Source organism: Muntiacus reevesi, chromosome 2 (assembly GCF_963930625.1).
Source record: "Muntiacus reevesi chromosome 2, mMunRee1.1, whole genome shotgun sequence".
Taxonomy (NCBI): Eukaryota; Metazoa; Chordata; class Mammalia; order Artiodactyla; family Cervidae; genus Muntiacus; species Muntiacus reevesi.
In genome coordinates, this window is record NC_089250.1 from 145,850,471 (window position 1) to 145,865,550 (window position 15,080).

The window sequence follows — 15,080 nt, forward strand, 5'->3', positions numbered from 1 at the left end:
CTTGTGCTTCCTTCATGGAGAATCACAGGAAGAGGAAGGATGGATGTGTTTGGTCTCAGTACTTATTTGTGGTCTTATTATTGTTATTGTTAATATTACTCTGACTCAATGTCAGTGCACACCACAGAGATACAAAATTTGATACTGTGTGGTAATTCACTTTGCAGAACATGCTGGTAGCTTATTTTTCCACTGGTGTGTCTCACATTTTCAAAGTAGCACACACAGTATAAACACAGATGTAGAAAGAAGGAATGCAATGGGAGAGTGAACCTCAATACAAAAGATCTGATCAGAACTACTTGGGAGTCTAGAGTGGATTAAAATGATATTCACTCAGGCAAGAGAAGGAGATGATGTCTGGGAGGGGAAAAGGGTCATGGTGATGCCTGGGAGGGCGATCTGGGCTCAGGTTACAAAGCAGGAAAACATGTGCTTGGGGGCAAAAGGTATGAGTAAGAGGGTAACAGTAGAAGAGGCTGAAAATACAACTAAAGATACAGTTAATGGGAATTCACTGGTGGTCTAGGGGTTAGGATTCAAGGCTTTCTCTGCCTGGGCCTAGGTTCAATTTCTGGTCAGGGAACTAAGATCTCGCAAGCTGTGCAGCGAGGCCAAAAAAAAAAAGATAGTTAAGAAATCAGTGTTTGGAACTTCCCTGGTGGTCCAGTATCTAAGACTCTGCACTTACAAAGCAGGGCATCTCGGTTCGATCCCTGGTCAGAGAACTAGCTCCCACATGCTGCAACTAAGAGTTCGCATGCCAAAACTAAGACCTGATGCAGTCAAATAAATAAAAAAACTTCAAAAAAAAAAAAAAAATCAATGTTTGATAAGATTAAAAACAGATGGGACAGAATAATCAGAAACTGAAAGAGAGTTTTAACAGTAGACAAAGAAAGATGACCAAATACCAAAGAATTCAGAGGCTTAAAGTCAACAAGAAGGAAGTTTTAACTTTTAATTATTTGCTAAATTACTTGCTGGGCTTCCCTGATAGCTCAGTTGGTAAAGAATCCACCTGAAACGCAAGAGAACCCAGTTTGATTCCTGGGTTGGGAAGATCCCCTGAAGAAGGGAAAGGCTACCCATTCCAGTATTCCGGCCTGGAGAAGTCCATGGGGTTGGAAAGAGTCGGAAATGACTGAGCGACTTTCATTTTCAAATTACTTGCTATTTATTGTTTTGACATGAAATTTCACAAAAACATTTTCATTAAAAGATTCCAAAGGAGGATTTTCCTAAGTTGTACAAAAATTCTATCATTTAGCAATTTTCTCACATAACTTTTATGAAATTTGAAAACTTCGGTACCATAATTCCAAGAGGAAGGCTATAAAACACTGCCCCACTTATTAAAAGGGCCAAGTGAAAAAGTCCTAAGCACAAGCCCATCTCGTGATCCTACAAATCTGTTTTTCTGTGCTGGCACATGCCTCTCCTTCTGGTAACCCCCTCCCCAGCACTGCCCAGTTTCTTCATGCAAGTATCTGTTTCTGGTCAATAGCTAAGGATAAGTGCTAGCTGTTCAGTCGTGTCCAACGCTTTGTGACCCTGTGGACAGAGGCTTCTCTGTTCCTGGGATTCTCCAGGCAAGAATACTGGAGTGGGTTGCCATTCCCTTTTCAGGGGGTCTTCTCTGACCCAGGGGTTGAACCCAGGTCTCCTGCACTGCAGGGAGATTCTTTACTGTCTGAGCCACCAAGGAGGCTCCCCGCTATGGTTAGGAACAGCCTTTTTTCTTCCTTTCTTTTTCTCATTAATAACATAGGTGTTAAAAGAAAAAAATAACATACGTGTTAAACCAGTCATGCAAACTATATATATATATATTTAAATTTAATCCAAAAACAGATAATCAAAAAACAGTATCAGAGAAAGTTAAATACAGTGCTTTTAATTGATCTTATAAAACACTATGGATATTCAAAAATTGTCATAAACCTACTCCAAAACTTATAATCCATGGCACTCAGAATGAGAATGATGCTTTAAGCAAAGCCAATTCACATCTTCACTGGCAACGGCTTTGACATTTTTATTTGGTTGAGGGAAGACCACCTAGAGGAAAAGATTTTCTTCTGGATGGAAGTTCAGCCAACTCTGCATTATCTGGAGACTGATCATCCAGCACGTGAATGGAGGGCTCTGTTTCTCCTCTTGCTTCTGGGCCTCCTCCCTCCTGCTGCCACCTTTTGGCCAATTTATTGCTCCTAAGTATTTTTCCACCAGAGGGGTAGGCAGAGACAAGAGATGACACTAAAAAGTGTGACTTTTTATTGAGCACAATAAAAAAGTCTGAGCAAAAGTCTAAGAGGAGGTTGAACCTGACCGACAAGGAAGTTTTCTGGATAATCTGTGGTTTTCAGTTATGTGTGCTCTAGTAGTACTGACGCTCAAAGTGTGAGTGATGTGATGGAGATAATACAAGAGACGGTTGTGGAGCTCTATCTCACTTGATGTCATTTGGATATGGAAATGATGACAAATTTTATAAACTATGTTGTGTTTAAACATAAGACTAGTAATGATAAAGTAAATGAAGTTTGGTAGTAATATTAACATGTACCTTGAAAAAAAGTGATGTGCTTTTAATCTATCAAAAGGCTGTTATTTCCTGGCATGAAAGAAAGGGAAGGCATCCTACACCCTCCCTTCTGTCATACCTCAGGGTTAATTTCTTAGTCACTTCCCGCAAATTAATAAAGCTGAAGTCAGATGTTCTCTCAGTGTCATCATTCCTGAGAATAACTCTGTACTTTCAGGAGTTGCTCTGATTCTTTCAAACCTCTAGAGAAACATACAATGTTCTAAAGTGGGAGTTGGCACTCTTTCTGTAAGGGGTCAGGTAGTAAATATTTTCAGCTTTGTGGCCCATACAACCTTTTACAACTATTGAACTTTGCTGCTGCAGTGCAAAAGCAACCATAAAAAGTATGTAAAAAAAAAAAAAGAAAAAAGGATGTGGCTGTGTTCTAAGAACTTTATTTATGGGCACTGAAATTTGAATTTCATATCATTTTCAAGTGTCATGAAATCTTATTCTTCTTTTGATTTTTTTCCCCAATAATTTAAAATGTGAAAGCCATTCTTAGCTCACGAGCTATACAATGACAAGAGGCAGGCTGGATCAGTTTGTCGACACCTGCTCTAAAGCAAGAATCTATTATGGCACTCTAGAAAGAATTGAAAAGAGTTAACTAGGCAACGAAATGTGTCAAGCCTCAACCCTGCTCTTCTAGGCAGCGTGGAGTCTAGGATAATAGGTCTTTTCAGCCAACAGTGGAAGACTATTAAATACAGACAACCAACCAATATAACCCATCACCACTGCCACTCCAAGCTGCTACAAAACGGGCAGACAGGCTAAGAGTCACAGAGCCTTAGAATCTAACCCTGGGGACTCAGCTGCTCCTCAAGACTTGTTTAATCTCAAACGACACTGGAAAATAACAAAAGGTTTGACTCTGAATCCAAAATATTGTCGGATATGGCAGCGCAGTATACCTGGAGAAAGCTCCTGTAGGGTTATTTTGAACTGATTTTACGATAATTCCCAGATGCTCTCTCTCAGCTAATGGGGAGTGCAGAATCCAAGGTCATATCACAACTCCCTTGCAGTCTATCTTCAAGGTGTTAGAATGATTTAAAGTTACCCTGACCTAGAAGTTTCTGAGACCTCTTCATGGAGCCTCAGAGACATTAACGTCCTCATATACAGCTCTTATTTGGACATTTCTTTCAAAGTACCTAATGGAGCAGGTGAACAGATAGAACTGTGATTTCTCTCAATCACCTGCTGTTCCCCTACTCTTGACTCAAAAAAGCAAAAGAGAATCTATAGCTTTTTCTCCCCTCCAGTTTTATTGTGATATGATTGGCATAGAGCACTCTTTAAGGTGTATGGTATAATGATTTGACTTGAATCTAAAGCTTTTTTTTACTAGCCTTATATCCTGCAAACTTGCTACAATCACTTATTAGTTCCAGAAGTTTCCTTGTTGATTTTTGGGATTTGAAAGATTGAATGTTTAGTTTTTCTAACATGTAGTTTCGTATAACAATTTAAAGACTGATTTCTACACTTTAGGTATTTGTAAGTGAAATAATATGATGGCTTGTATTTGATTTAAAATACTTAAAAAAATAAAGTGGTGGTAGGGGAGATGAAACGAGATTATCAAAAGTGAAATTAAGGAAGCTGAAGGATGGGGTTTCCTTACATTACTTTTTTGACCTCTACATAAATTTGAAAATTTCTAAAATGATATTTCAAAGCCAGATACATTATTTGAGATTACAGAAGAAGTCTCTTTCTGTATTAAAGGGAAAATTTTTCTTTTCCCCCCAACATTTATCTTCTGTTTTCCTAGAAGGTATACAATCCATTTTGGAAGAATAGTTGGCTGAACAGATGGATAAATGGATGGATGGACATGTCTCATCTTCTTCTTATCCATTTAAATCTTCAACTTGGCACCAGGAATATACTGGAACTTACCTTCATCACAGGCCAGAAATATGATGAGCCTTTGTGATGCCCATCTCAGTACCTCAACTGTGTTTACTGATTTGATGATAGTTCAATTTTATATTTTGGTATTATTGCCCATTTAAGAATTGTGATAAATAAATGAAATTACTATGTCTCATAAACCCTCTGTGAAGCAGATGCTCCATCCAGTTCACAGAATTAATAAGCCCCTGGACTTGACCACAATGATACAGAACCTCAGAACCTGAGAACTGAAAGGGAATTTAGAAGTTATAGACCTCCACATTCTACCTAATGTCGGAATCCATCTATAATGATGATCCATTTCATTTATTTGGTACTTTTCTAAGCACTGGGGATATAACAGCTGGGAAGAAAAAAGGCAAAGTTCCTGTCTTCACGGAGCTTACATTCCAGTGTGGGAGAAAGGTAATATATAAAGATGTGTCTGAGGTGAGGGACTATACCATGAGAATATCTAAGGAAAAAGAATTCTACCATTGGAAACAGTGATGACAAAGGCCCGGAGGTGGGAGCATGCCTATCTTCTAGGAATGGCGAGGAGGCCAGTGTGGGTGGTACCAGGTGAGAGGGGAAGAGAAGCCAGCAGTTGGGGGGCTTTGTGGGCCACTGCAAGAACTCTGGCTTCTACTCTGTGCTGGGAAGCATGTTTTGATAGGATCACTACAGCTATGGTGTATAGTATAGTCTTCGGGGAGACAAGGCAGAACTTAGGAAACTAGTTAGAATGAAACTGCAACAACCATTGCATGCTAGCAGTGGAGGTGGAGAGAAGTGGGCAGATTCTAGAAATGCTCTGAAGGTAGAACTGACAGGTTTGGCTGACAGAGCAGATGCGGGCAGTGAGAAGAAAAGGGGCCCAGGATGAATCCAATGTTTTGGGATGAATGGGACTGCCATTCACTGAGAAGACTGGAGGAGAAGCAGGTTTGGGGAACGGGTGGATGAAGATAGGAATTTGACTTTCGACACACTGAGATTGAAGGGAATTACTAGCCACTGGTGTGCAGATGTCAAATAGTTAGCTGGCTGTATATGATACTGAGTTGCAGGTTAGAGAGAACAGTTTGGGACTCACCAGCACGTAGGTGGTGATTCACACCTTGGAAGTGGATGAGGTCACCTAAGCTGAGACTTAGAGAAGAAACTGGGCACTCCAACATTTGGAGGTTGGGAGATAAGGAAAAGACAGCGATGGAGATCGAGGAGGGGTAGTAGGGGGTGTCGGAGGATGAGATGGCTGGACAGCATCACTAGTGAAATGAACATGAACTTGGGCAAACTCCGGGAGATGTGAGGGACAGGGAGACCTGGCGTGCTGCAGTCCATGGGGTTGAAAAGAGTCAGACACGACTGGGCAGCTGAACAACAACAGCAAGCCAGTGAGACAGGTGAAAAACCAAGACAGAATGGAATTCGGGAAGCCAAGGGAAGACAGTGCTTCAAGGACAGCATTCCAGCTCTGTTTCATGGGTTGACAGTTCAAGTGAGATAAGTAATGAAACCTGAACATGGGACTCAGCACTAAGGATTCTCAGTGAGCCTGAATGGAGGGTTCCGAGTGGCTGCAGAGAGAGGAAGTGAAGACAGAGAGCACAGAAAACTCTTTCAAGGAGTTTGTTATAAAGAGAGGCTGAGGAATGGGACAGTATCTGGAGGGGGGATGTACAGGAAGACGAGTTCTTTGTTTTAAACAAGAGCAGCTACGGATGTGTGCACGCTGATAGGAGTGAGCCAGTAGAAAGAGACTCATTAGGAAGCAGTCTTACAGAGGGAAGCTGTCTGAGATGCAAGGCGAGTTCTATTGGCTCTGAGGATATTGATGTGTTTTGCAGCTTATTGTCCCTCATCATAATTCAAGCTTTCAGTCAGAGGTCAATGGAAATATTATGTAACATTTTTTCCTACCCAAGCTAACGAGAGGCCCTTGTTTTAGGGTATGACCATGAGAGTCAGTGGCTGAGGTGGGGTGGATGACAAGCTCACTGGAGGGGAGCTGAAGGAGCTGAGACTGAAGTATCGGATAAATCGTACATAGACAGTGAAATTTCCAAGAATTCTAAAACAGTAGTTCTAGAGAACTTGGCAGTGAGCAGGGAGCTCGACTCAGCCTCTGCCTGCGTGAATGCTGCCTGAGCTGAGAATCCCAGTGCATGAGCACCTTCTACTTCTGGACAGTCACAATTATAAGAAACTTTGTCCTTATTCTGCGTTAAACCCTAACAATCCCCAAAGTGCTCTTTGCCCGGTCTTCTAGAATTAGTCAAAATGAAACTAACTGGAAACAGTTCTAAGCACTTTCTCCTCCAAGAAGGACATCTTCAGGTCTTTCAACCATTTCTCATACATCCTGGTTTCCAGGACCTTCACTACTTTGATTGCCCTCTTTGGGATATACCTGACTTAATGATTTTCTTGGAGTGACGGAGTCAGTGGCTTACTCTTCTGACTTTTCTGTTGTTCCAATCACTATGGTAATTAACAAATACTTTATTTGCCAGGGTGGGTATGGGCACAACACTGTTACTGAGCGACAGCAAAATATCTCACACAAAGCTCCACAATCTGTCTGCTAGCCCTAAATTCATCGTGACAGAGAGCAATGTTGTGGCAACGGAATTATTGACAGGATAGATCATTACAGGGTAAATGTTAGTAAGACAGGGCAGAAGAGATTATGAACTGATGAATCTGAAGGAGTACTTACAAGAACATCAGTGTTTTCAAAATAATTCCTCCAGTATGGTCTGATTTTCCTCTGTCCGCCAATGTCCCAGACATTCAGTTTAAAACCTTGTGATTGTACACTTTTGATGTTAAAACCCTGAAACAAAAACACCAAGTTTTTTTCAAAACAGAGGGGATATATGTATACCTATGATTGATTCATGTTGCGGTTTGACAGAAAACAACAAAATTCTGTAAAGCAATTATCCTTCAATTAAAAAAAGAAAAACACACCAAGTTTTACTAGACTTTGATATCACATTTCTGACAAAGGTACATTTACCAGCTATGTTATTTGTTAATTCTGAGATACTCTGCAGGATAAGAAACAGATGATATTGAAAACAGTTTGCTCTGATAGGGAAGAAAAATGTATTTACACATGTTCCCATCACTCGTGTCGGAGCTGGTGCTTACGACATCATGCTGAGTGCACACAAACATGCCACTACTGAGAATGAATACTACTCAGATAATCAACACAAACCACCTTCAATCCCCATCAGTCCTCAAGATGGTAACATTTAATAGGATATTACATGTAACTAACAAACAAAGCTGAATCTGCAGACTCAACAGAACTAATGTGAAATTTAAAGAGTCAAGAGCTAGTCTGGAAGACTGGATTCTTCAAGAGCAACTCAAAATGAAAGAAATTTTCCTCATATGAACTGATCAGGAAAAGGAAGGAGCTGAACTTAGGACACGAAGGGGGAGGCTGGTTTGTAACTGGAGTAGCAGCCCTCGTGCGGGTGGTGATGAAAACAAACAAACAAAATGAACATGTGAAAACTGTTCTCTAATAGGATTGAAAGGATTCATTTTCAGGACAGTGATGCCAGGTGGAACTTTGGGGCAGGTGAGCCAATCAGGGGCAGACAGAATGGTGAGCTGGGAGTTTGGGTGCAGAGAAACAAACTAACAAGAACTTTGGGGTTTGACGAGAAGGCATTTTATAAGCAAGAATTAAAAAAAGGAAAAGAAAAAGTCTTCTGGCAAGGACGACATAGTGAAATCAGGATTTGAAAAACCCGATCAACAGCTTGCTCCCATAGAAGTGACATTTCATCCAGAAGAGCTGGAGTTAGGTGGGTCTGCAGATGCCTTCACAAACATTTGCCTCTCCTGGCAGCCTGCCAGCACAGAAGGACAAGACACAGGCAACATACAGAAACATAGCCACCCAATTTCCACCAAGGAGAGTCAGTCACTGGAGGACAACTGGGGATGATGCTGACTACAGCTCCTCGAAAATGCCAATGACTGAGTAAATCAGAAGCTTTAGAACTCTTAAGGGAAGTGTCTTACGCTTATTGTAAAAGGTAGCTTCATTCTGACTCACTGACAAAACCACTTTTATGCATTTAAAAATTCTACACTTAACTACGTTATTAAATGTCAGACCCAGTAACAATGAATCCTTTCTGGAATGAGGGAATAAATAAGAGTAAATCCTGGAATTTGACCATATGTTAACTGCCTTAAAAGTCTGTAAGTCACCAAACCTAACAAATCTACTAGAAATTATTCTAAAGAAATAATAATGAATGGGTGCAAACATTTAGAGACATGTATGGTAATAGTACTGACATATAGAACAACGTAGAAGGACGTTCAAGACGTTATTATGAAGGGAAACAGATGATAAAAACCAGTATACTCTGTATGAGCCATTTTCCACTTTTTATTTTCAACATACCCACCAAAAAGACCTAAAAGGATACAGTTTCAAATGTTAACAGTGGTTATGTCTGACTGGGCATTATAGGTGATATCTAGTTTCTCAATTTTACATATTTACATATTTTAAATTTATTACCATAAGCATCTATTATTTTTTCTAATATAAAATAAAAACACATCATAGGTGTGTTTTAAAAGACTAAATACAAAAAAAAAAAAAGACTAAATACAAAAATACATTTGTTCTAAATACAAAACCTTGACTTAATATAGTAACACAACAAATACAGCCTGAAAATTAGAACTGGAACTTGGGGTCCATAACTAGGACTTGATGTTCCTGCTCTCAGTATTGACCTCCTCATTTCAGTGGTGCTCTTGACAGAGACAGCCTATCTCTAATACTTAAAAAAAAAAACCCAAAAAACTTAGTCCTTCTTTTTCTGGCAGAAATCCTGACACACTAATACGTATTTTCAGCTCATCTAGGCAAGACTACTGTAATTTGCTCCTCCTCAGGCTATACATTAAATTTGTTCAGAAGCTGTAAAATTGCTCATTTGGTAGCAGCTGAAATGACTTTTCTGTAAAGAGCTGCAAATCAGTAAGACTTGCTGGCCGTCAAGTATACATACCAGCATGGCCATTCAAACAAGACATTGAGCTCATCACAGGACAGTGACAGAAAATGCTAAATAACTCTGGTTTTGCTAAAACCTCTTGTCTAAACACTTCAAAGTAAGACCAACAGGGCTGTAATTAGTTAGGAAGCCCAAAGGCCTGGCCAAAGGTCAAGTTTTCTCAGGATTTCTTGTAGGAAAGGAGACCTAAAGAAACCTACTAGGGTTCTTCTAGGCAGGACTTGTCTGCAACATCCATGCTGGGAGTACCACCAGCCTTGGCTTTTGCTTGCTTAGCCTTAGGAAAGAGGAGGGTTGATGAGACTGGATTTAAAAATATGGGCAGGGACTTCCCTGGTGGTCCACTGGCTAAGACTCTGTGCTCCCAATGCAGAGGACCTGGGTTCGTTCCCTGGTCAGGGAACTAGATCCCACATATTGCAACTAAGAACCAGAGCAGCTGAATAAATAATAAAAATAAAATAAGAAGCTTAAAAAAATAAATGTAATTGGGTTTTTTCTTTTAAAAATTGACATACATTTGTATTTATGAAGTCTGAAAAATATATACTAACAGTGATTTTTCTCAGGGTACTCTGCTTTTTTTTTTTCCTCTCTGTGCTTTCTGTATTTTCTACGTGTATTGATTTCAAAATCAGAGAAGATAAGGCTATTTCTAAAAAGGAATCACTTAGATTTGAGGGAACTGATGTGTCTTGATATGTATAGACATATATATTTAAATGATTTCTTTTTAAAAAATTGTTGTAAAATATACATAACATGAAATTTACCATTTTAACCATTTTTAAGTTTGGTTTACTGTTGTGTAACCATCACTGCCATCCATCCATCATCTTGCAACTCTGACTCTCTATGCCCATTAGACAATAACTCCCCATCCCTCCCCATCTCCAGCCCCCTAATCACTACTGTCCTGTTTCCTGTCTCTATGAATTCGACTACTTTAACTATCTCATATAAATGGAATCTCTTGATACGTTTCTGAAATATGAGATTATTTTGAAATTGCATAGACTTTTCTCAGTAACAAAACTTACAAACAGACACAACTCTATTCCCCATTTTGTCTTTCACTTGCTATTAGCATCTTCCATGTGTCACGCAAGCGTGGGGGCGAGGCAGAGCTCACCTGCGTCGGTGTGATGTGGCTGATGTCTTCAGATGCCAGCTGCTTCAGAAGAGTGGTCTTGCCAGCATTATCCAAGCCCAGGAGAAGGATTCTCACCTCCTGGTCTGGTGCACTTTTCAGTTTGCGCAGAATTGAGAGTAAGCCCTTGAACAACCATGAAGAACAGAGGTTACTTTGGGGGCACTGACTTCGATATTACTGAGTATCTGAACGTCTTCTCCTTGACAAGAGTTCTTGGTTGTGGAGAGCTTATTGTTACCCATTTTAACATCATTTATTCCATTTGCTTATACGCTTTTGGCAGAAGCACTTTAGTAAATTCAGCAACTTAATAAATAGCTTAGCTCATTCTTGTTCCTCTTATTAATCCAGCTTAGCAGTTACCTTAGCTCTCCTGGGAGTACGTACTTGTAACCAACTCATATTCCTGAGGCCCTTTATATACACTTAAGAGTACAGACTCACCATATCTGACTGTAGGAAACTGATTTTTTAAATTTTTTTCCTTTATACTAGAGTGAAGTTTCTTGTGGGTAAGGACTGCAGCTTTCATCTCCCACAACGCCTGGCATGACACCATGATAGTTGCTGAACTAAACAGAATTACCCACCCAAGTTAATGCATGATTTCAAGGTACTATTTCAAAAAGTCATAGAAAATTGTACTTGGGCTTTTTAGAAAAAAGACTTTGTTTCAGTTCTTGTTTAAGCCTTCATCATTCAAAATATTCTATCATCTTCTAACTTTCACATGACCCTTACAGGATACCTGCACATTACAGATTTATCTATGTTCTTCAGATGAAGCATCTAATATTTAATACAATAGAGACATTGAGGAATTGAAATTTTGGAAGCAAAAAATATCAAAATTTAACCAGGATATTTTTGACTAGTAATCTCATATTTTCATTTCTGGTTTTTGTTATTACTCTTTTTAATGGATGGAAATAAGTCATGTTGCTTTTTAGCTAAAAACATAAGAAAAATCTTATAAGATAGTTATTTGTTGTGTCTTGCAGCTGACAATCACTTTCCAGTGAGGCATAGTTACATCAAGAATCAAAGAACCCCAGAGTTTAAAGGGCATATAATCTAATCTCCCAGCCCAAGTGGAAATTCCTTCAAACTGAGTCTTAGAATTATATAAAATGGTTATGTTTTTATCCACTTTGCATCAGGAAATAACTCAAACCAGTCGGTTCACTAAGATCAAATGCTAATTCTCTGAAATGATTTTCAACAATTGAGACTTTGGACAACGATATGCAAATATGCATAATTGTAAAGAATTCCTTTCTGCTTCAGATACACTTTGTTTACCACTTCTAGTCTTGTATTCACACTGATCACATTAATCTCTCCATGCCTCAATTTTTACCAGCAATAAAATGTAAGGTTTAGTTTAAGAGACAAATTCTATCCCACAAGATTTTGAGGATAGAGAATGAACAGATCTGAAACAAACAAAAAAGATAAGCAAGGGTTTTTTTTTTTAATGGCATATTTTTTTTTCTTTTTATCTAATCCAGCCTTGAATTATTTGACACTATTCCTTTTTAAAACTCTATTTATGAGCAATCTCCCTAGCTTCTATTAGCTACATTGCAATCACTCATTTATAATACCACTTTCAGAACAGTTAAAATTAGAATTCTGAGATCCTCAGGGGACTGGTGATATAAAAAGGCTAAGAACAGGGAAAATACATTGTACTATTCCTCCTGAGTTCCTGATTAGATGTCCTCATTACTCCTTCCAATAAAATTCTATAATAGCTGGAATTTATCACATTGGTACATTAAACAACAGTATAAGAAAAGAAAGTTCTTCTCATGCATCATTTACTAGTGAAGAAATTATGAAAAAAGGTATGTTTTCTATAAAATATTTTCAAGGTTCAAAGTAAACAAACGCTTTATGTTTTTCCTCATGTGTCTTTTTCAAAAAATCACTAAATACAAATACTGCTTTCTATAGGCTGAGAGCTTTTACACACTCATTATGTTCGAAATTGAATGATTAAAAGAAAAATATAATTTCTATTCATCTTGAAAGGAGAGAAGCAAAGCATGGGTGAGAAAGAAAACCTTCCAACTACAGCTAAGCATTATTAATCTAATGGTATAAAAAAATAATATCTCTACATTTCCAATGAGCAATTTTTCCTCATCAGGAGACAATAGCTTCACATGTTTTACTTTTAAATGAAATTACAGAGAAATGGAAAGTTCAGCTAATATTTTCTTCCAGCAAAATGACAAATGGCATCTCAAGCATGGTCTCAGCAAGACAAATGCAAATACAATACAGCATCATATTAACCCAACTCCTGAGGACAGGGGATCACAGGATTATCAGGGTTTGCTAAATAGGGAAGACGGTATTTATAGGTATCAGGGTTCTGCCTGAAAGGGACAAAGTAAGCTGATTGAAGAGACTGGACAAAAGTGCAGAATAAGTCTACTCTGTGCTTCTATTCATATATATCTATATTTTAATGTCAAACGAAGGGAAACAGCCATTATAAGTCAATTTTATCATGGGGCTGAGTTTTGAGGTATTCAGTTCAGTTCAGTTGCTCAGTCGTGTCCGACTCTGCGACCCCGTGGACTGCAGCACGCCAGGGCTCCCTGTCCATTACCAACTCGAAATACAAGGAAATGAATCTTTAGTGTACTTTTGGTCAATATAATCTATTCATTCATTTATCTTAAACACCCATAATGTGCCCCAACCAAGTACAATGACAACAGAGATAGGATCTCTGTGTAGGATGTGTACTCCTATGATGTGAAATAAAGGCAATTTAAGAAAGAGGATCTTTAGTTAATTGGGTATTGTGGGTTATCAGCAATGTATCCATACAAGTTACCTGCACCCTGGTGGACAGAAGCGTTCTGACTCAGCCACAAAACATCTGAACAGTTTTTTATAGGCAAATCATGAACAGATATGCTGTTAACCATGGATATTTTATCTGCCTCAGTTTAAACTCAGCGACTGGCAGAGGCCTAGTGTGCTGACCTAAAATGACACAAATTAGGTCATTCAAAGAAACTGGGATGATGGAGAGGGAGAGAGGAATATGTTGGTACATGGAAAATAAATGTAGCTGTGAGGAGCAGCTAAAAATTAAGTATTAAAATTAGTAAGCCAACTGGCAAGTACATGCACTCCCCATAACTACCTTAAATGGAACAGACTTTAATTTATTTTTACCTCACCAAAAAAACACTGGTGCTGCCCAACGAGGCCTTGTTAATTTCCAGGAACTCCTATAGTTTTGTTAGGGAGAACTTCACCCAAATCTTGTCTTCTTTCTCCTATCTCTCTACTAAATAAATACAGTGTTCCCTGAGGAACAAAATACTGGTATCTCCTCAGTTGGAGTGGGTTCTTACTTCATCAGTCTTAATGAAAAATACATTATGGGCTTTAGAGTTTCATAGACTTTTATTCAACATCCCAATGGGTAACCTCCAGCATAGTTTCACCTAGAAAATGGGAACAATATTTATATCTCAAGAAAAATGCTATGAAGATTCAGTCAGATGATGTATGAAGCATGCACATAGAGGGAACTCAAAACAGTTGTTGTGTTTATATGTTTCTACTTTTCACCGACCATTTTTGACCAGAAAACATAAACTTGGGAACAATCTTCAAATGTCAAACATACTTGATAAATACCACTAACTTTATATATTCAGAAATTACTCCATAAATAATTCCTGAATGGAGGATTCATCTATTAAATAACAGTGATTAGTTATGCACAAAAATTACTGTCAACTTAGTATTTCACCAAGGACTTGGTATCCTAAGGCAGGGGTAAAATAGCTGACCTTCTAGGGGTTCAGAGAAATCAATAACGGGTTTTTGTTGCTGCAGTCCAAATTTTAAAAGAATAAATATATATTAGTCATAACTGAAGGATTAAGACAATAAATAAACCTGGAACTCTTGTAGAGTTACTATGGGGACTCATGGTTATCAGATATGACATACTTAATCATACCACTGACCCTTTAAATTCCTTGTTCCACTTACAGTTCTAAGAATAGCCATACTTTTGGAGATAGAAAAAAAGTGTATTTTGGAAATCAGATGAAGACTCCTGAATAATTTGCCCTAATTCCTTATTGTTTATTGTAGGAAAAAAAATAAAAAAAGAAAAACAAAATCTGTCTTGATCACTGAATACAACAGTTGTATACAATAGTGTTGTATACACTGTCAATTTGTTGTCTACAGTGTCAATCTGTACCTGGAAACATAAGCAGTGGCTAATTTATTGTGGCTTGTAATTATAAATTAAACAATCATGAAATTACACAGGCCACTTCACTGATAAACAAACTGGGAAAAGTTAGCCAGC

General features: G+C 38.4%; 1 protein-coding gene across 1 annotated transcript in view; it reads right to left on the reverse strand.

The window, feature by feature from the left end:
• ARL3 (ADP ribosylation factor like GTPase 3) overlaps nt 1–15,080 on the reverse strand; it is a 30,333-nt gene that overhangs the window by 13,579 nt on the left and 1,674 nt on the right. Inside the window, exons 2-3 of the mRNA XM_065923229.1 lie at nt 10,700–10,843; nt 7,224–7,340 (exon numbers count right to left, since the gene is read on the reverse strand). Of these exons, the coding sequence (XP_065779301.1) occupies nt 7,224–7,340; nt 10,700–10,843 (261 nt within the window). The remainder of the gene's footprint in view (nt 1–7,223; nt 7,341–10,699; nt 10,844–15,080) is intronic.